Source organism: Scyliorhinus canicula, chromosome 16 (assembly GCF_902713615.1).
Source record: "Scyliorhinus canicula chromosome 16, sScyCan1.1, whole genome shotgun sequence".
NCBI lineage: Eukaryota > Metazoa > Chordata > Chondrichthyes > Carcharhiniformes > Scyliorhinidae > Scyliorhinus > Scyliorhinus canicula.
The window spans coordinates 40,477,825-40,498,460 of record NC_052161.1 but is presented as its reverse complement, the minus strand read 5'-3'; the positions used below and the strand labels follow the sequence as shown (position 1 = coordinate 40,498,460).

At 40.4% G+C, this 20,636-nt stretch overlaps 2 protein-coding genes across 13 annotated transcripts in view; one reads left to right on the top strand and one right to left on the bottom strand.

Annotated features, from left to right (window-relative positions):
* The window catches only part of LOC119979445 (inhibitory synaptic factor 2A), a 404,538-nt gene that overhangs the window by 6,512 nt on the left and 377,390 nt on the right, over positions 1–20,636 (top strand). For 6 of the 12 annotated variants that reach the window (XM_038821680.1, XM_038821676.1, XM_038821677.1 and 3 more), the window contains exons 2-3: positions 229–1,407; positions 14,853–14,924. In XM_038821680.1, the coding sequence (XP_038677608.1) occupies positions 236–1,407; positions 14,853–14,924 (1,244 nt within the window). In that variant the 5' untranslated portion in view covers positions 229–235. The remainder of the gene's footprint in view (positions 1–228; positions 1,408–14,852; positions 14,925–20,636) is intronic. The other 6 variants (XM_038821684.1, XM_038821686.1, XM_038821685.1 and 3 more) reach the window with 1 other exon arrangement.
* dock1 (dedicator of cytokinesis 1) overlaps positions 1–20,636 on the bottom strand; it is a 763,650-nt gene that overhangs the window by 412,825 nt on the left and 330,189 nt on the right.

Genomic DNA, 20,636 nt, shown 5'->3' with positions numbered 1-20,636 from the left:
GGAATTTAGCTGAGAAGATAAGTTTTGTTTGTGTATGCGTAAACTTAACACTTTTAAATAGGTGTGACCTGAAATTGGTGTTTTCAAGTTACAAAATATTGCTGTTGTGGAGAGAATCTCATGGTGTCAGTTCAACAATAATTTTGCAACAAAGATTTTTATGCTCTTTGTTCTTGACAGATTTCAATGTGTGATTTGAAATATTATCTCCATTGTTTTCAATTATAGGTGAAAGATGGTGAGTAAGGAACCAAGCAAATGCCAACTCACAAGTACAGAGAACGAAGCTGAGCAAGCTTCATTGGAGATTAAATATGTACTGGATCCAAATAGGCAGATTAGAAAAAGAAATAAAGCCCTACAGGTAAGATTTAAAGATATCCGGGAAGCTCAGAATGAACAAGAGAAGAGACTTTCCGCAGCACAGCAACTGGACAAAAAAACAATGAAAGCTATTTCTTATAAGGCAGCTTATCGCAAATACATGACTGTGCCTGCACGACGGTCAATCCCAAATGTAACCAGAAGCACAGGTGTACAGACATCACCTGATCTGAAAAAGCGATATCAGACATTCCCTTTGGAAAGGAAGAAAGTGAATGTCATTAAAATTGCTCCAACAATTGACACATTCAGGCGACAAAACAATGACTGGGCAATTGATATTAAAGGTAGTAACCTCAATAAAGACTCAGCACATACTCTTAGCAGTGCAGAGGGGAGCAATCAAAAGAACACAGATATCAGCTCACATAATAATTTCATCAAACTGAATAAACAAGCTGATAGTGACAGTTTTGGTGATTCTAGCAGCAAAGATCCAGAAATGCACAGTTACACTGAAGAGTCCTCTCACATATTAAAGTTGGCAGATTCAAACCCAACTGAACAAAATCACCAGCTGTGCAATACGGCAAAATATGATAAGGGGGCATCAGAAAATCAGAACTTTAATCAATCAGCGCTGCAGCTAACGGAGTTCACCTCCTTCCACTTAACAGAAGCCAACTGTGAACTTACGCAACCTGATTCTTCTAATTCCTTTACACAGAACTCTCCACAAAACGTGAGAGCACGGGAAGTACATGAGAGAACTTTGCATCCAACCAGTCTGAATTATCTGCCTATGAATGGTCAAGCCTGTTCATTACAGTTCCCACAAAGTGAAGAAGAAACTTCTGAATCTACTGCATCAAACACTGCACCCAGAGATGAAAGTCAAAGTCAGTCTAACCAGACAGTATCTGTAATGGAGTCAAATCAGCAAATCATGCCTCTTACTGAAGTGGTGGATCTGAAAGCACAGCTGCAAATAATGGAAAATCTGATCAGTTCCAGTCAGGAAACCATTAAGGTGCTGCTTGGGGTTATTCAAGAATTAGAAAAAGGTGAAGCCCTCAGAGAAGGGTAAGACCACAAAAAATGTTTTATGAAAAGGTATACACATACATACTAGTTTAAAAATGAATGTCCAAATAACCAAACTCAGGAATATAACTGTTACAGAGTGATCCAGAAAGCAGAGATAAGAATAAATGTCAAAATTATCAATGAAATGAACACTGTATAAAACAGATGACTCATTTGTAATACACTGATCAGTAAAATTCAAGGTGAGTTCCCCAAAATCTCTGCACCTTAAGTCTAACAGGGCTAAATAATAATGTGTCTGTTTCAGATCAATAGGCATAGTGGAATACACAATCAGTAGGTAATGCCAGCTCCGCTGCACTCTAGATTACAATGAGGTCATTGCTGAAACAACCTATTTTTATACCTGATGAATATATGCACAATTCTGCTCCTGGTATATTGCATTTCAATGTCCCCAAAAGGTCTTGGACCAGCTGGGGGTGTTTTCACGGTGGCTATGCCTCTGATCAGAGCTATACTGTAACCAATGAGAACTGTAAGTGGTATAAAATGATTTTGTGGAAGATTATCATATTCCACCCCTGGAGAGTGAGATTATGACATGATTAAAGACTACTGAGCATGTTAGTATGTTCCACCACATTGTTTTTTTAATTAAGGAAAATCTGCAATAGTGTATTTGTAAAAAAAATACAATGTTTGTTTGATGCAGGTAGCACTTCAGCTTCTTTCTATTCCAACAAGCAGCATCAACATGGAGCATATCATTAGCCAAAGCTGTCAAATGCACTTGGTTGAATAAAGTTTCACTGGGAGGAGTTGAAAACAAACTCCTTTCTAATTTAATTTAATTAGTAAACAAATGTAATTTGCCTTACTTATTAAATATTCCAACAAAATTGTTTTGTGAATTAAACCTGAAGTACTCAATTATGAATAATCGTTTTTTTTATTTTAAAAAGTAATTTGTGACCCCAAACTAAAGAAAATGTACATCCCATTTCAGAAATTAGAACCAAAATGGAAAAATAAGTAAAACAAGTCAATTGAAAGATCAGCTGGCGAGAAAAAAAATATTGCTGAGGTTATTTTAACATAAAGGCCAGTATTTTTGAAAAAAGAGATCAAAAATGTTGGAAGAATAGAGAGGATATTTGGTCGAAGTGACTTATAACGATAAAATGTTATTGAAACAGAAGGTAAAATTGACATACATTTGGAAGCACTGACATCTCTTCAAAATTAATCTAATTTATACTTTATCAATATTTGACTAAATATGTATAAATATCTTATTCAACAGAATAAGACAGAAATTACTATTGCTATTAGTGGATAAGCAATTAGTGTGATCACATAACTCTCTCTTCCTGTATTTTAACCCTTTGATATATTAATTTCTAGTTTTTTTGTATTCTACCCAGGACTTCATGATTGATTATTCAACAAAGAGCAGTAGTCACCTTGGTGAACAGTAACCTTGACAAACAAACAACACTTTTCAGCTTGAAGCTTTTAAGTTGCAAATATGTAATTTAAGGAAATAATTGGAATGCAGCTTTCAAACGGTTCAAGTAATTAAATTAAAATAATATTTTTACATTGTACAAAAGACAGATTTTATTTATATATATCTAATTTATTACAGGATTAGACCTATGTCAATGTGGGTATCGACCAACTAACAAAAACAATGATAACCTGCTCCAGTGTAAATTGCTTTTCCAATCAGGTCATGTATTACGTTCACTGAAGTCCGCAATATCGCAAAGCATGTTTGCTCCCTTTAAGAGTTTTATTCATTAAATTACTATCAGCCTTTATATGTGGTCTTTGCTTTCAATTGTACCATTGGAAATAATTACCTTGATATTAGCTTGAAGGCAGGGAGGAAGTAGGGGAGGTGCTGTTTTCAGGTCAGGAAGCATAGGAGAATTGTTTTGACTTAGGTCCTGTCAAATTAAATTGATTCAGGCTTCAGCAAACAAGTTCAGAAGACCAAAAGAATGGAGGGAGATCATAGAATTCAACCAGGGAGTGCAGGCGAGGGACAGAGGAAGGGACTGGAAAGAAAAAAAGGATGGTGGGAGCTATGGAATGGAGGGGAAATCATGGCTTCGGATGGGGAAGAGGGGCAACAGTATCATTAAGCTGCACATTGCCAATGCTTCATTCTAATATTAAAAGGAGCGAGCCACCTCCTGGGAGAAAGTTGGTTGCCTGCCATCACCCTGCTGTCATTAATACTAGAAGAAGGGGAGTTTGAGACAGGTTGTGAGACTTTAACATCCCATGTGGCCCGAATCCACCCATTGTTTGAGGTTGAACTATCCTCAATAATTCTTAAATTACAGCAAACGTTTTTAAATATTACAGAGATCTGGGTGGTATGGAAAGACTAGCACTTACTGTCCATGTTCAGTTGCCCTGAGAATGTGATGGTTGGCCCACTGCACGAATCACTGGAGTCAGTGTGGTGAATGTGCAGTCACAATGCTGTAGCAATTTGAAACATTTGAGTGGCTTGCAAAACTGCAGGCAATTAAGAGTCAAGAATGCAGTGTGAGCAAAGAGTCACATCAATGCCGGACCGGGTAAGGGCAGCATGGTAGCACAAGTGGTTAGCACTATTGTTTCACAGCGCCACAGTCCCAGGTTCAATACCCGGCTTGAGTCACTGTCTGTACAGAGTCTGCATGGGTTTCCTCCCACAAGACCTGAAAGGCTGCAAATCTGGACATTCTGAATTTTCCCTCAGTTAACCCGAACAGGCGCCGGAGTGTGGCGATGAGGGGATTTTCACAGTAACTTCATTGCAGTGTTAATGTAAGCCTACTTGTGACAATAAAGATTATTAAAACATTAAAGGAGTTAGGTGTTATCGATAAAGAATATGAGTGAATCAGATGGGTTTTACAGGCAATCTGACAGCTTTGTGGTCACTTTTTTTTTTACAGATACTGTACCAGCATTTAAAATGAATTAAAATCCCGAAACTTCCATGAAATTAAGGAGCATCTAATTTGATGTGCAACTGTTCAATGGAGTCACGTGCAACATAGGAAATAATAATAATTGTGAAGTACAGTGCAATTTAAACAACTCCAAAAGCAAGTTAGAGTACTAGATTTTCACAATGGCGGAGGGCCTCATTGTCGTTGCGGAAATGACAGACAGAAGAGCATAAATCCGGAAGTCTGACCCTCAACACAGCACCAACCATTTGCATAGGTGCAGGAATGGGCCTGGGTTGGGGTGCGCGTTTGCACTTTTCGCAGAGGCACCTGCCAATCTAAATCAACAATCGTCTCCAGTCATATAATTTTTGGTGAGCCAAGTGTGCAAAACAGTATATGCACAGATTAAACCTGGTAGGATCAGGTCTGAATTTTGGCAAGTTATTTGGAGAGGTGGGGTTCCCCTTTGGATAAGGTCATGGGCCACCTTCAGAGGTGGTCAGGTATTCCTTGGGATTAAAATAGAATTGAATGTGCATAAAAAATTAATAAATGTATTAATGTCAAGCTCATTGGAACTGTCAAAAGTGTAATGGATGGTCATTTGAGTGTGGCGGGAGATTTGAGGTGATGTGAGCTGGAGAGATGTTTTATGTTTTACTGTCAAACAGTGCAGGAGCACTGGCAGACCTTCCACACAGCCTGCATCTGAACCCATTGCAGGGTGGTCTGGTATGACTCCCAGAGAACCCTGCAACCCTGGAGTGAAAATCCCAACTTCCAGGGAAATGTTCTTTCCCAGGTCAGACTTGAAAAGCCGAGAAAACCCTGCGCTCCCGACCCAAGAGTGAAAATCCTAGTCAAAATAACTTGAGCATTGTAGCCTTAGTGGAATGCATGCAAACTAATACTGAAAAAGTGTTGCATTTTTTCAGCCACAAGTTTGATTGTATTCTTTGTGGAGGCAACTAAGTACATAGATGAAGGTAGAGCAGTTGATGTTGTATACATGGATTTTAGTAAGGCTTTTGATAAGTTACCCCATGGTCGGCTCATGCAGAAAGTAATGAGGCATGGCAGAGAGAGAAATTTGGCCGATTGGATCAGTAATCACATAGGTGGTGGTGGTAGATGGTAAATTTTCATCCTGGAGCCCAGTCACCAGTGATGTACCACAGGGATCAGTGCTGGGTCCTCTGCTATTTGCGATTTTTATCAATGACTTGGATAATGGAGTTGAAGGTTGGGTTAGTAAATTTGCTGATGACACCAAGATTGGCGGAGTAGTGGATAATGTGGAGGGCTGTTGTAGGCTGCAAAGAGACATTGATAGAATGCCGAGTTGGCTGAAAAGTGGCAGATGGAGTTTAACCCTGATAAGTGTGAGGTGATTCATTTTAGTGGGACAAATTTGAATGCGGATTACAGGGTTAACGGCAGGGTTCTGAAGAATGTGGAGGAGCAGACAGATCTCGGAGTTCATGTCCATAGATCTCTGAAAGTTGCCACCCAAGTAGATAGAGCCGTGAAGAAAGCCGATAGTCTGTTAGCATTAATTAAGAGGGAGAGTGAGTTTAAGAGCCGTGAGGTTATGTTGCAACTGTACAAGACCTTGGTTAGACCACATTTGGAGTATTGTGTGCAGTTCTGGTCACCTCATTATAGGAAGGATGTGGAAGCATTGGAAAGGGTGCAAAGGAGATTTACCAGGATGCTGCCTGGATTGGAGGGTAGGTCTTATGAGGAAAGGTTGAGGGAGCTAGGGCTTTTCTCATTGGAGCGAAGGAGGATGAGAGGTGACTTAATTGAGGTGTATAAGATGATGAGAGGGATAGATAGAGTGGACGTTCAGCGACTTTTTCCTCGGGTGGATGTAGCTGTTACAAGGGGGCATAACTATAAGGTTCATGGTGGAAGATATAGGAGGGATGTCAGAGGTAGGATCTTTACTCAGAGTGGTTGGGGCGTGGAACGCACTCCCAGCTATGGTAGCGGAGTCGGACACATTAGGAATTTTCGAGCGGTGATTGAATAGGCATATGGAGTGCACTAGAATGATTGGGAGTAGGTTGATTTGATCTTAGTTTCAGACTAGTTCGGCCCAACATCGTGGGCCGAAGGGCCTGTACTGTGTTGTACAGTTCTATGTTCTATAATTTTCATCCAGTTTTCTATACAAGGAAACTCATATACCTTGATTTACAATCTAAAACAATTTATGAAAAACCTTCTGCCTTTTGCACGAAAGTAATCAACTGCTACCAGAGAAGCAACACACTTAGTCTCTTCAAACTAGCAACCAATATTTGCCCTATTACAAGGATTCAGAATGTCATTATATTGAGAACCATTTTTGCTACAATAACATTATAGGGGAATACAAATATTTCTTTCAAAATACACATTACAGCTATCTTTTGCTGTTAGCAATTTTCAACGTTCCTAAAATCTTTAAGTTTCATTGCTGCCTGAGGGACACTACAAATTGCAAATGCAATATTGCTTCTGATATTACTATTTCTTTGGGGAAACTGTTTTCAATTTCCAACAACAAAAATTTCTGCGCTACAAAGAGAAACTAACTTTAGAACTCTGACATGTAGAATTATTTTGGCACCCCTGCTTTTTACTTGGAAAAATGATTGCATTTTTCTTGTCCTTGAATTTAGGTTCCTTTGCCAGAAAAAAAGCATGTTGCTTTTTTTTCACTTGGAAGCACATAATAGCTGAAAATAAAACTAAGTTACAGCCAAGATCTTACTTTGTCAAAAGAGATTGCTTACTTGTAGTTTCTTTCAAATTAAGTTTTTCCTTATTTTTCATATTTGGCTAGAGCTGCACAATGGGACTGACTGGACTGCCTTATTGAGAACAACATGAACCCGATAGGCTGAATGCCCTCTTTCTGCGCTGCAATTACACTGGTCAGTAACTTCATGACTCCCCAGCATTAGATTTGGGGATACCCCAAAAATGCATTTGGAAAATCCCTCTGGAAGTTCCCAGATAAGTCTTTACGCGGCATTTGGTCAGAAGGGCAAACTTTCCCTGGACAAACACACTGAGTTGGATACCATCCAACAAAACAATTCCAAATCGCTAATTTGGGATTGTTCTGCCAGTTTTACACCAACAGTTACTCCGAAAAGGTTAGAAAAAATAAAACCACTTCTAATTTAAGTGTAACTATTTGAAGCACCAAGCCCCATTAGAAAAGAAAGTGTGGCCTCCCTGAGCTCACTGGAGTTACACCACGCTGTGGCCTGTAGGAACTCTTTCACTGCAGACTTCAGCTCCAGTCAACAGAGGTTTGAACAAAGTTTTCCAGAGCAGGTCAGTACACTTTAAACTCTTGTAATTCTAGCAGGCCATGGTTTTATGCAGCTGGGTAGGATTAATGCTCCTCTGTGACTCACTGCTTTAGGTTGCATTGAAATTAAATGGTAGGCAAAAAATTGATTTTAGAATGACTCCCTCCATCTAAAGCACAGGGATCGATTATGCAAACCAAATCTGATCTTTCATCAGTTGGTCAGTCCCTCATTTCTCCTATTCTGCTGGTTATGTCTTCTTCGCCAGTCCTGCTGACATTGAGGTGGGAGATGAAACAAGACCCAGAACAAATCAAATCGAACAAATACCCATGGTTAAAGAGAATAAGAATGTAATTGTTATACATGTATATATTTAAAAGTAGAATTAATAAACACATCATATAATAAAACTGCTCTCAAAAAGAGAGCAAAAAGAAAAAAGCTACACCCCAGTAATGCTATATATGAAAAATAGTAAATAAGAGTAGGCTATTCTGCCCTTCATGGCTACTCCACCATATATTAGGATCATGGCTGTTCCCACTTTCTCTCATATACATTTATCCCTTTAGCCTCAGGAGCTATATATAATTCCTTCTTGAAATCATACAATGTTTTGCCTCAACTGCTTTCTGTGGTTGTGAATTCAAAATTTCTCCTCATCTCACTCCTAAATGGTTTAACCAATCCTTAGACTGTGAGCCCTGGTTCTGGATTCCTCTGCCATCCGGAACATTCTTCTTGCATCTACCCTGTTAGAATTTTATAGGTTTCATTCTGAATTCCAGAGAATATAATCCGAACCGACTAAATCTCTCTTCATATCAATCGCGCCATCCCAGGAATCAGTCTGGTTATCCTTCGCTGCACTCCCTCTGTGGCAAGAATACCCTTCCTCAGATAAGAAAACTGCACACAGTATTCCAGGTGTGGGCTCACCAAGGTACTGTATAATTGCAGCAAGATATCCATGTCCCTGTCCTCAAATCCCCTCGCTATGAAGGCCAACATACCATTTCCCTTCTTTATCATCCGCTGCACTTGCATTCTTACTTTCAGCGACTGGTGTGCAAGGACACCCAGGTCGAGGTGCACATTCCTCTGTCTATAGCCATTAAGATAATAACTTCTATGCTTCTTTCCTATTTTTGCAACCAAAGTGGATAACCTCACATTTATCCACATTATACTTTATCTGCCATACGTTTGTCCACTCGCTCAACTTGTCCAAATCATACTGAAGCATCCATGCACTTCTTCCATTGGGCAGGATATACAAATGTCTGAGAACACGCACAAACAAACTCAAAAACAGCTTCTTCCCCGCTGTTACCAGATTCCTTAACGACCCTCTTATGGACTGACCTCATTAACACTACACTCCTGTATGTCTCACCCGATACCAGTGTTATGTAGTTACATTGTGTACCTTGTATTGCCCTATTATGTATTTTCTTTTATTTCCTTTTCTGTTCATGTACTTTATGATCTGTTGAGCTGCACACAAAAAAATACTTTTCACTGTACCTTGGTACACCTGACAATAAACAAAATCCAATCCAATGCATCATCCTCACATCTCACCCTCCCACCCAGCTTCATGTGGGAAATTTGGAGATATTACATTAAGTTCCCTCATCTAAGTCATTAACCTATGTTGTGAATAGCTGCGGTACCCCACTCGTCACTGTCTGCCATTTATAAAAATACATGTTTATTTCTAATCTTTGTTTCCTATATGCCAACCAGTTTTCTATCCACCTCAATACATTACCCCAAATCTCATAGAACATAGAACAGTACAGCACAGAACAGGCCCTTCGGCCCTCGATGTTGTGCCGAGCAATGATCACCCTACTCAAACCCACGTATCCACCCTATACCCGTAACCCAACAACCCCCTCCCTTAACCTTATTTTTTAGGACGCTACGGGCAATTTAGCATAGCCAATCCACCTAACCCGCACATCTTTGGACTGTGGGAGGAAACCGGAGCACCCGGAGGAAACCGACGCACACACGGGGAGGACGTGCAGACTCCGCACAGACAGTGACCCAGCCGGGAACCGAACCTGGGACCCTGGAGCTGTGAAGCATTTATGCTAACCACCATGCTACCGTGCTTTAATTTTACATGCAAATCTCTTATGTGGGACTTTGCGAAAAGCCTTCTGAAAATCCACATCCAGTGGCTCCCCCTCGTCAACTCTACTAGTTACATCCTCAAAGAATTACAGCATATTTGACAAGCACGATATTCCTTTTGTAAATCCATGTTGACTCTGTCCGAACCTGCCACTGTTCTCCATGTGTTCTGCTATTAAACATTTTATAATGCACTCCAGCATTTCCCCACTACTGGCTGGTATATAATGACTTGTTTTCTCTCTACCTCCCTTTTAAATTGTGGGGTTACATTAGCTACCCTGCAATCTGTATGAACTGTTCCAGAATCTTCGAAAATGACCACCAATGCATCCACTATTCCTAGGGCAACTTCCTTAGTCACTCTGGGATGTATCAGACTGTGGGGATGTTTTGGCCTTCAAACCCATCAATTTCCCAATATTATTTCCTTATTAATAGTGAATTCCTTCAGTTCCTCCCTATCACTAAATGCTGTGTCCCAACTTTTCTGGTACGCTATTTGTATCCTCCTTTGTGAGGATAGAACCAAAGTATGTATTTAGATGGTCAGCCATTTCTTTGCACCATTATAAATTGCTGTTTCCGACTGTAAGAGACCTGTATTAGTCTTCATCAATTCTTTTCTCTTCAGATAGCTATGGAAGCTTTTACAGACAGTTTTTATGTTCCTCGCTCTATTTTCTCCTTCTTAATCAACCCCTTTGTCCTTGTTTCCTGAATTCTAAACTGCTCCTAATCCTCAGATCTGGCCAATTTGTATGCTTCTTCCTTGTAGGCCCTGGTTGAGCTACCTTTCTCGTTTTATTTTTGTGCCAGACAGGAATGTACAATTGTTGCAGTCCACCCATGCGTCCAGTGAATGTTTGCCATTGGCTATCCACCATCATCCCTTTGAGTAACATTCCCCAAACCATCATAGCGAACTCTCACCTCATACCATCATAGTTTCCTTGATTACATTCAGGGTGGCATGGCAGCACAGTGGTTAGCACTGTCGTTCACAGCACCAGGGACCCAGTTAGATTCCCAGCTTGGATCACTGTCTGTGCAGAGTCTGTAGGTTTTCCTCGTGTCTGCGTAGATTTCCTCTGGGTGCTTTGGCTTCCTCCCACAAGTCCCGAAAGACGTGCTTGATCGACGAATTGGACACACTGAATTCTCCCTCAGTGTACCCTAACAGGCGCATGAGTTCCCACGCATGACTCCTTGCATGGGTTCCCATCCACTGCCATTTTGGTTTAAACCCTCCCTAACTACTCCAGTAAAAACTCCCCCAAGGACTTCAGTCCCTGACCACCCCAGGTGTAACTGGTCCCACTTTCCCAGAACCGATTCCAATGTCCCAGGAATCTGAAACCATCCCCCTTACACCATCTCTTCAGCCACGTATTCATCTGATATATCCTGCTATTTCTGCTCTGATGAGCAAGTGGCTAGTCATAATCCTGAGATCACTACCTTTGAGGTCCTACTTCTCAACTTCAACTCCATTTTATTCTACTTTTAGGACCTCATCACTTTTTTTTAACCTATTTCCTTTGTAGCAATGTGTACCCGACCACTGGCTGTTCACCCTGCCCTCCAAGACGTCCTGCAACCACTCTAAAACAACTTGACCCTAGTACCAGGGAGGCAATATATCATCCTGGAATCTCATTTGCGACCACAGGAATGTCTATCTATTCACCTTACAATTGAATCGCCTATAACTATTGCATTCCCACATTTTTCCCCTGTGCACAGAGCCAACTGTGGTGCAACAAATTTGATTGTTGCTGGTTTCCCCTGGGAGGCCATTCCACCTCATGGCAGCCAAAGCAGATAATTGTTTTGCAGACGAATGACAAAAGGGGATCCTGCATTGCTTGGTAGTCACTTCCTTCCTGTATAATCTTGGACTGCAGTGTGATTATCTCTCTATGTGTGCTATCAACGATGTTCTCTGCCTCATGGATGCTCCACAGTGTTCCCAGTCGCCATTCTAGCTCTGAAATCCAGACTTCCAGGAGCTGCAGCTGGAGACAATTTCTGCGCACATGCTGGCCCCGGGCACTGGAAATGTTCCGAGTTTCCCACACAAAGCAGGAAGAGCATACCAAAGTTTTGAGTTCTCTGTCATGACTTACCTTTTTAAATTAAACATTTTGGAAAATACTTAAAATCAAATAGTATCAATAGTATCAACTCTAGGGTCTTCCGTCCCTGGTCTTTGTTACTACAGAATATAGCCCTGACAAACTCTAGACCACAATATATAAACCTACAAACTATAAATGATAAAAGTTGCAAATGCATATCTGACCTCACTCGCCTAATCAGCTGCTTCCATTTGCCCTGTGTCACTTTTGAATCCTGATGTCACCTCAGGAGCTTAAAACTCCAAGCTAGCACACCACTCTCAGTTTTGCTCTTTCTTACACTCTTTTATCCTTGGTGCGCTATCAGTCTCGCTCTTTCTTGTGCTCTATTTTCTCTGCTCCCTAACCTAGTCTTACCTTATTTCACTTTGATTTAATTTAACTTTACTTCTGAACATAGAACATACAGTGCAGAAGGAGGTCATTTGGCCCATCAAGTCTGCACCGACCCACTTAAGCCCTCACTTCCACCCTATTCCCATACCCAATAACTCCTCCGAACCTTTTTTGGACCCCAAGGACAATTTAGTATGGCCAATCCACCTAACCTGCACATATTTGGACTATTCTCTATTGCTAGTAATCCTTATTAAAATCCAAGGAGCTACTTCTTTATAAATGTTCTATTTTTCCAGTAAAAATTCCTAATAGAAGCTTCTCACCAAACAATGAATTTATCGTTTTATGCAATGTCACTCCTGGATTGGTTTTCACACTTGGCCTGCTGCCGCATTAGAGGTGTCCCTGGCAGGTCTGGCTGTCATGGCTCCTGGAAGGCAAGTGAAGTCCCCTAGCCTTGCTCTGTATTTATCAGGTGTGCCTTCCAGCTGTCTCCCTGAAAGTGTCTGTCTCCGTTCTTGAAAGGTGACAGTAGCAAATTTCCACAGAAGCAAGATGTTCAGATCACTACCGAGTGAACCTACTAGATAAAAAAGATAGCTGCAAAAGATCTGAATTTTTAATAGGGTGGAAGCTAAATTAATAGTAGCTATCTTGAAACTGAAAAAATCTGAGCTCATTGGACATGTGAAGGTGGCTTTTCTCCTCCTGTCTCCTTTCAGAGTTCTGATATCGTTTGCCTTATTAAAAACAGTAAAATACTTGCCCCAAAGTGGCATCAATTCAGATGATATTCCCACTGGTTGATATCCCGATCCCACTTCCTAGTCTCAGACACTATATAGCGTCTCATAGCTACGTACCATCCCACCAAAAAAAAATTTGATGAATAAACAAAGAACCAGGTATATCATCAATATTTTTGGGGTAAGGATGAATTCAGTAGGTTGAACAAATTACCCGATTAGGTGACAAAGCTTTGAATTCAGAACAATTGCTTTTTGTAACCAAGGTTCATCTGGTAAGATCAGTGGAATAGCTAAAACTCCAGCAATGGCTCACTGGAGGTGGCATTTGAAAATTCTCTGAGGGCATATCGCCTGAGGAAAGTATTGAAATTCTTCTCCAATATTGTAACAAGTCAAAAGATAGGGGTTTCAAATTTGGACAAAAACATAAGTCTTCTTTCATCATATTCATATTTTTAAATGCTTACCAAAAATATCCAAAAAAAGGAAATAAAACATAGCTGAACTCCAAACATAAATTTCTATTCTTCGCAGTGCTTTAGACAATTTGCCAGTGTGCAAGAAAAAGACAACCCACACTTCAATGTTGCACACTTTTTCTGTTAATCTTAAATATACCTTTTTTTGGACTAGCAATCCAGAGACCAGGGTAAAGCATAGTGACACAGGTTTGTACCCCACCAAGGCAGATGGTGAAATTTAAATTCAATAAAAATCTGGAATGATGACCATATCAATTATCATTGGAGAAATGGCATAGTGTCATATTTGGCAGGAAAATAGGTGCGAATCCCACCAGCCCCAGTGGCGCGATCCGGATCGCGACTTTGGTGGGAGTCAGTAGTATAGTGACATCGTCACTGGACGAACAATCCAGAAATCCAGGGTAATGGTCTGGGCATTCAAATCTTACTATGGCAATTGGTGAAATTTGAATTAAATAAAAGTCTACAGTTTCATAAAAGCCTAATGATGATCATGAAACCTTTACCAATTGTCGTAAAACCCATCACTAATGCCCTTTAGGGAAGGAAATCTGCCACCTGTACCTGGTCTGGCTACCTTTTGAGACTCCAGACCCACAGCAATGCGGTTGCCTCTGAAATGCTCTGAAATGAGCAAGCAACTCTGTTCAAGAGCAATTAGGGAAGGGCAATAAATGCTGGCCCAGCCAGCAATGCACACGTCCTTGAACAATTGAAAATTCTACATTCTATTCATGAACCACTGCTAATTTTTCTATAACCTTGGTGGGAAAGTGCAATAACAGTGAACCAATAAAAATTCATAGTTCAGTGAAAGGCAGCAATGCACTGGAGAGGTATGTCATTGCTGGAGTTGACATCAATATTAATGTTTTCCACATTCTCCCTGTATCTGCATGGGTCTCGCCCACAACACACAAAAATATGCAGGGTAGATGGACTGGCCACGTTAAATTGCCCTTTAATTGGAAAAAAATGAATTGGGTGCAGATAGTGATATTGACATGCAATATGCCAAGTGCTAAAGGGGATTGTGCCTTAAATTGTCATAAATTAATGTGTTTTTCATGTTCATAGCATGATAAACAGATTAAAAGTAATTATCCGTAAAACAAATGGGAAGGTTATTTTTCTATCCCAAAAATGGAAGAGAAATATTTTTGAACAGTTTAAATACACAAGCTAAAATGAAACGTTTTAAAATAACATTCACTTTAAATAGTGGTAATATAAGTCAATGCTAATTGGAATACAAAAATTGAAATATAGAAAAATTCCGAGTTACTTTTCAACTATTCCCTCAAAACAAATTAAATTTACTTTTGCAATATAACTCTTATCTTTACAGGCTCTCCTATCGAACAGGACAGGATACTGCAAATTGTGACACCTGTCGAAACAGTGCGTGCATTATTTACAGGTAAGGTACTGAACAAAATAAAAACAAAATCATTTTTGATAACCTACCTTTGTCCCAGAAATGCAAGCTTCTGGTTCTGTCTAAAATAAACTTTATCATATCTTTAAAAGTTACTCAATTGTTGAATCGCTCCCATAGTTTCCAAAGCTATCTGGTATTTGGGATTTTCTTTGGTCGTATCTGAGTCAGCTGAAATCAGTGATAGCATTAGTTACTACTCCATTATCGTGGTAAAATACAACTATCAGGATGGTAGATGAACCAGATGGAGTGTGTGTTTTTTAAAAATCTAATAATTCCTTAATCTGATTCTTCAATATATACCTTTGTATTGCTCGATGTTCCTTTTGTGGAATAAAATTCCCATTTCTCACAGTCTTCAGCTCTAGCCACAAAAGGCTGCCACACAGCAACCAATAATGAATTTATCGCTTCCCATGATGAAATGCCTAACTTGTGTTCAGGGTCAGTCCTAATAAAGAACTCAGCATCTCAAGGATTGCTCAAACAAACTGAATCCAACTAAGCTGTGATTTTTGTAATCTAACATGCTATAATACCCTTAATGAATGTAGTTTTTCAATGTGAAAGTAGATTTTTTTAAACTGAAAAGAAATGACGTAATGCAGGTGTGGTTAACAAGTATGATAACTTCAATGAGCAATGTAACAAAGCCACCAGTTTTAAAATAGGAAAGATCAAGTAAACTTGACAAATTTGATATCCACCTTACAGAGCTGTCAACTACTTCAAGTGATGGAGAATGAAAGCAATAGTACACACAAATATATCAATTTTATGCTGATTATTCAAGCACATCAAGCAGTTCATTAATAAACGAAGCAGTGCTTGGAATTCTTAAATTAATTAATTATTTTCTCCAGCCAAACTATGTTCCTTAAATACTGATGTGATAAACATATATTTTGTCTAAAGACTGGTTAACACTTAGAAGGTAAAGCGAGGTATAAAATCTTTTAAAGCTAAAGCTCTCCTTGATTGCCAACTTCTGTTAGTTTTTACATGCAATTCAACATTTCTTGCGAGTGAGAGAAATAGCAACTGGACAGACTTATGTTCAAAATTAGGTAGAAAATTTGAATTACCGCGAACACATACTTAATATACAAGTACAGAGTCTCAAAAACGGTAACTGGGGACCAAGTTTGTGCTGGATATTGGATCCTGCTGGTTTTTTAGGTTGGACGGTCAGATCAAGGTCGCTTGAGCCACTCCGAGCGTGGAAAAGATAGGCGCACAAAGCCGATAGCTATTCCATGAGTGGGCATGGAAGGTATGTGTGGCACAGAGGGGAATGGGGCATGGTAAGACCTATTAAACTTATCTTTCAGAAGGTTCCTGAATCCAGACTATGGTTCACAGCATTTCTGAGGCAATGAACCTCGTTGTCCAGAAGCTAGCTCAACTCCACAAAAAAATTATGAAGTGGGGGAGGTGGGTTATGAGATGCAATGGAGCTGGCCAGGTTGGGAATACAGAATGTATTCTTACTATCCTCACCCTTATTATGCACCAATGAAAACTGCTGGTGCTAGGAATTCAGGCAGGAATCCCAGTGTTGGAGTCAACCCGACTCTGCGAAAATTTGGGTCTTACTTCCCAGCCTTGCAACTATAGCTCTGTAATGGATAATAGGTGAAATCCGTTTTCCCCTCTGATCTCATTAATTCATCCATCTTGTTATAGTTGCTTTGTGCATTCAGATATAGGGCCATAAAATCTTTTTTTAAACCAATTTTCCTGACATACCCTAAGTCACCGATGTCCTATTATCATTATTGACCTCTCTGGGGAGAAACTCTTTTTTTGTAGCGTCAACTGAAGTACATCAATTCCCCATAGACAAGCAACGCTCCCAAGGAATTGACAAAGGTGAACTAGTTACTCTCTTTCCTGCCACAACTTGTTGATTTTACCCAAGCTGCTACCTTGCTCTATATATTTGATTTTTCTTCAGACTTATAAATTGACCTCTCAGCCAACACTTTCTCTCCCTCAAATTAAAGTCTTTTCCAGCCTAATTATTCCATTTGCCAGGATAGTGTCTCCAGTCTATATTAAGTAGAGTCCATCTTTCCCCACTCCTGGTACAGTTCGCCATATGAAATCTCTTCCTCTAATGCCATTCTTTCAGTGATGCATTTAGACCTCTAATTTGTTTGTCCTCATATCAATTATGTGTAACTCACAGCTCAGGCGGTGATCCCGAGGTTATTACCTTTGAGGTTCTGCTTTTAAATTTGGACTCTAGCTCCTCAAACTCCTTCAGCAGAACCTCATTCCTAGTTCGGCCTAACTCATTGGTTTCTATGTGAACCACAATGATCGGAACCTCCCCACGCCTTCACGAAATTATTTTCTAGCCATGAGATGGCCTTAACCCTGACACTGGGTAGGCAATATAGTTTCAGAATTCCTGGTAATGATTGCAGAACATACCTATTTCTTTGACCATATTGTCCCCTACCATCACTATGTTCCTTACCAGTCCCACAACTTGAATGGCCTCCTGCACCATGATGCTATGGTCTATTTACTCATCCTTTCGGCAGTCTTTGTTCTCGTCCACACCAGTAGCAGGTATCTCATCTTAGTTGAACAATAACAAAGGCTAAAGCTTCATCATCAGTGCATCTGCAGGCCCATTACCTCCCTGGGCACAGTCAGATCAGCCTCCCCGGGTCCCAAAACACTAACCAAATCTAAACCACAAGCTAACCCAAGGGGTTAACTACATTCTGGAAGAAAATGTCCAGCAAACCCTGGCCATCCCTAATTCATTACCATGTCTACACGTCAGGCTCAACAACTCAGACAACGTTTCTCCAGCTGCAGACACTTACCACAGAGGCAGGCGGCTGGGATCATGCTGCTCTCCACAAACTTCAACATGTTGCAGATGCAACGCATCTCCTGCACTGCCATTCCTCACGACCCATGTGTAGCATATTTTCAATTAATTATAGTTTTGTGTGTTTCAGATATTATTTTAAAATTCATGTTTAACTAGTTCAAAATATTAACTTATAAAATATTAATGATATATTCCTAGGTTTAAATATTTACTATCTCAAACATATGCTGAATTCCTAGTCTCACCAAATTCTTAACTTCCTAATCTTTTGATAATGCATTCTAATAATGTTGCAAGCTGTGTTACACACTTTCCATTTGCAGTTGTAACATTTCATTCACACCATTTTGATTTTTAATTGATTTTCTATTCAAATTAGCTGTGCTACATAGTAGTGTTCAGTTTGATAGGCTGGAGGAGCTGTATGTTGAGCACATAATCCTTTTCAAAATTAGCAACAAGATATGAAATTGTATTGCACTGTCAAGTTAATTTTGCCATAATCTTGTGCAACAATATATTTTGTGCAGTCATTTGGTCAGTCATTTGCCATTGTGATGCAAATTATAAAATTGTCAAGAATAGTTTCTGTTGGATGGCAAACTGAACATTTGAAGGTGATTTTTAAAGAATAACTTAAACATTTCTGTGAGAACAAATGGCTGTGATTTGTGGAAAAGTCTCAGTAAAATTGAATTAAGTTCTAAGAATGACTATTGTTGAAAATTATCTTGGATAAGGCATCATTCTTTTCACGCATCATTTAATCTTGTGGATCTCCAATTCTACATATTTGCATCATAGTATTGTCTGTGAAATAATGTAGTCATATACAATTTATCTTTGATCTATGAGTCAAGAGCCACTAACCACTGACCAAATCTACGCCACAAGCTAACCCAAGGGGTTTAACTATCTTCTGGAAGAAAATGTCCACCAAACCCTGGCCTTCCCTAATGCATTACAATGTCCACACCTCAGGCTCAACTCAGGCAACAGTTCTCCAGTTGCAGACAATTACCACAGAGGCAGGTGCCTGGGATCATGCTGCTCGCCACAAACTTCAACATGCTGCAGCATGGTTAGTCTATGAATAAACACGAACCTTATAATGAATTGCTTGCTTTTTGGATAGTAGATCCCTTGCAGTCTCATCTCCCAACCTTTGACTGCTTTATCTGTGAGATAAGGGTCTCAGTCACAAGACAACATTTTATTTTTTGTCTTTTAGATGAGCCTTAGATGATGTTTATATTACTAAACACAAAGAAATTTAATCAGGTCTGTTGTGTTTCTTAACAATTGTAAGGGAATTTTTAAGACAGTGGTTTGGAACAATGTAATTTAGTACCGGCTAAGGTTCTTCATGAAAGTGCGCTTTCTCAACCTTGCCCCTCGCCTGAGGCATGGTGATCCTCAGGTTAAACCACCAGTTAGCTCTCCACCTTAAATGGGAAAGCACCCTATGGTCATCTGGGACTATGGCGACTTTAGTTTACCTTTTACTATGAAGCCATGATGAAGTTTGCAGTTGCTTGGGTATTTCTTTGTTATCTTTGGCTGTCAGCAAGTTCTGCAAAGCAATTTTACCGTACTCTTTTGGGAGTACTGTAAAAATGTGATCGTTGACATTGCTGCCAATTTCATATCTCTTTTATTTTGAAGTGCACATTTTAAAAATTTGTTGGATAAAGTGTGAGAATACAATAAAGGAGCATCTGTATTCATGGGTGATTTTAATTTGCATAAAGATTGGGCAAATCAAATTCGCCACAATACCATAGAGGAGGAATTCCTAGAGTGTATACGGGATGGCTTTCTGGAGCAATAAATTGAGGAACCAACTAGAGAGAGACTGGATACTGTGTAATGAGAATTAAATCACTGGCAATCTAGTTGTGCGAGACCACTTGGGATAAACGACCATAATATAGTAGAATTTTTCATCGAGATGGAGAGTGAAGTAATTGATTCTGAGACCAGGGTCCTGCATCTTAATAAAGGAAACTACAATAATATGGGGCATGAGTTGGCTTTGGTCAATTGGGAAACATTACTTAAAGGGATGACAGCGGATAGGCAATGGCAAACGTTCAAGAAGTGCATGGGGTAACTGGAACAATTATTTCTATCTGGCACAACATTAAAACAGAAAAGGTGGCCAATCCATGGCTTACAGGGGAAATAAAGGTAGTATTCAATCCAAGGAAGAAGCATGCAAATTGGCCAAGAAAAGCAACAGGTCTGAGGATTGGGAGCAGTTTAGAATTCAGCAAAGAAGGACCAAGGGATTGATTAGGAAAGGGAAAATAGAATACGCGAATAAGCTTGCAGGGAACATTGGGCGCGATTCTCCGCTGCCCACGACGGGTCGGAGAATAGCGGGAGGGCGTCCCCGACATTTTTCCCGCCCTCCCGCTATTCCCCCCCCCCCCCACGGCCGCCCCACGGCACGAATTGCTGCTCGCCGTTTTTTAGGGCGAGCAGCGATTCTCCCCAGGCCGATGGGCCGAGTTCCCAGGCCTTTACGGCCGTTTTTACGGCAACAAACACACCTGCTTGCTGCCGTCATAAAAACGGCCGCAACATGCCCGTTCTGGGCATCCAGGGCCCTGATTGGCACGGCAGTACCACGGCCGTGCCAATGGGCCCGCGATCGGTGGGCACCGATTGCGGGCAGTGCGTCCGTAACGGACGCACTCTTTCTCCTTCCGCCGCCCCACAGGATCAGTCCGCGGGGCGGCCGAGGGAGATGACGGCCCCGCGCATGCGCGGTTTGGAGCCGTCCAATCCGCGCATGCGCGGCTGACGTCATCGTGCGCGTCAGCCGGTGTGAC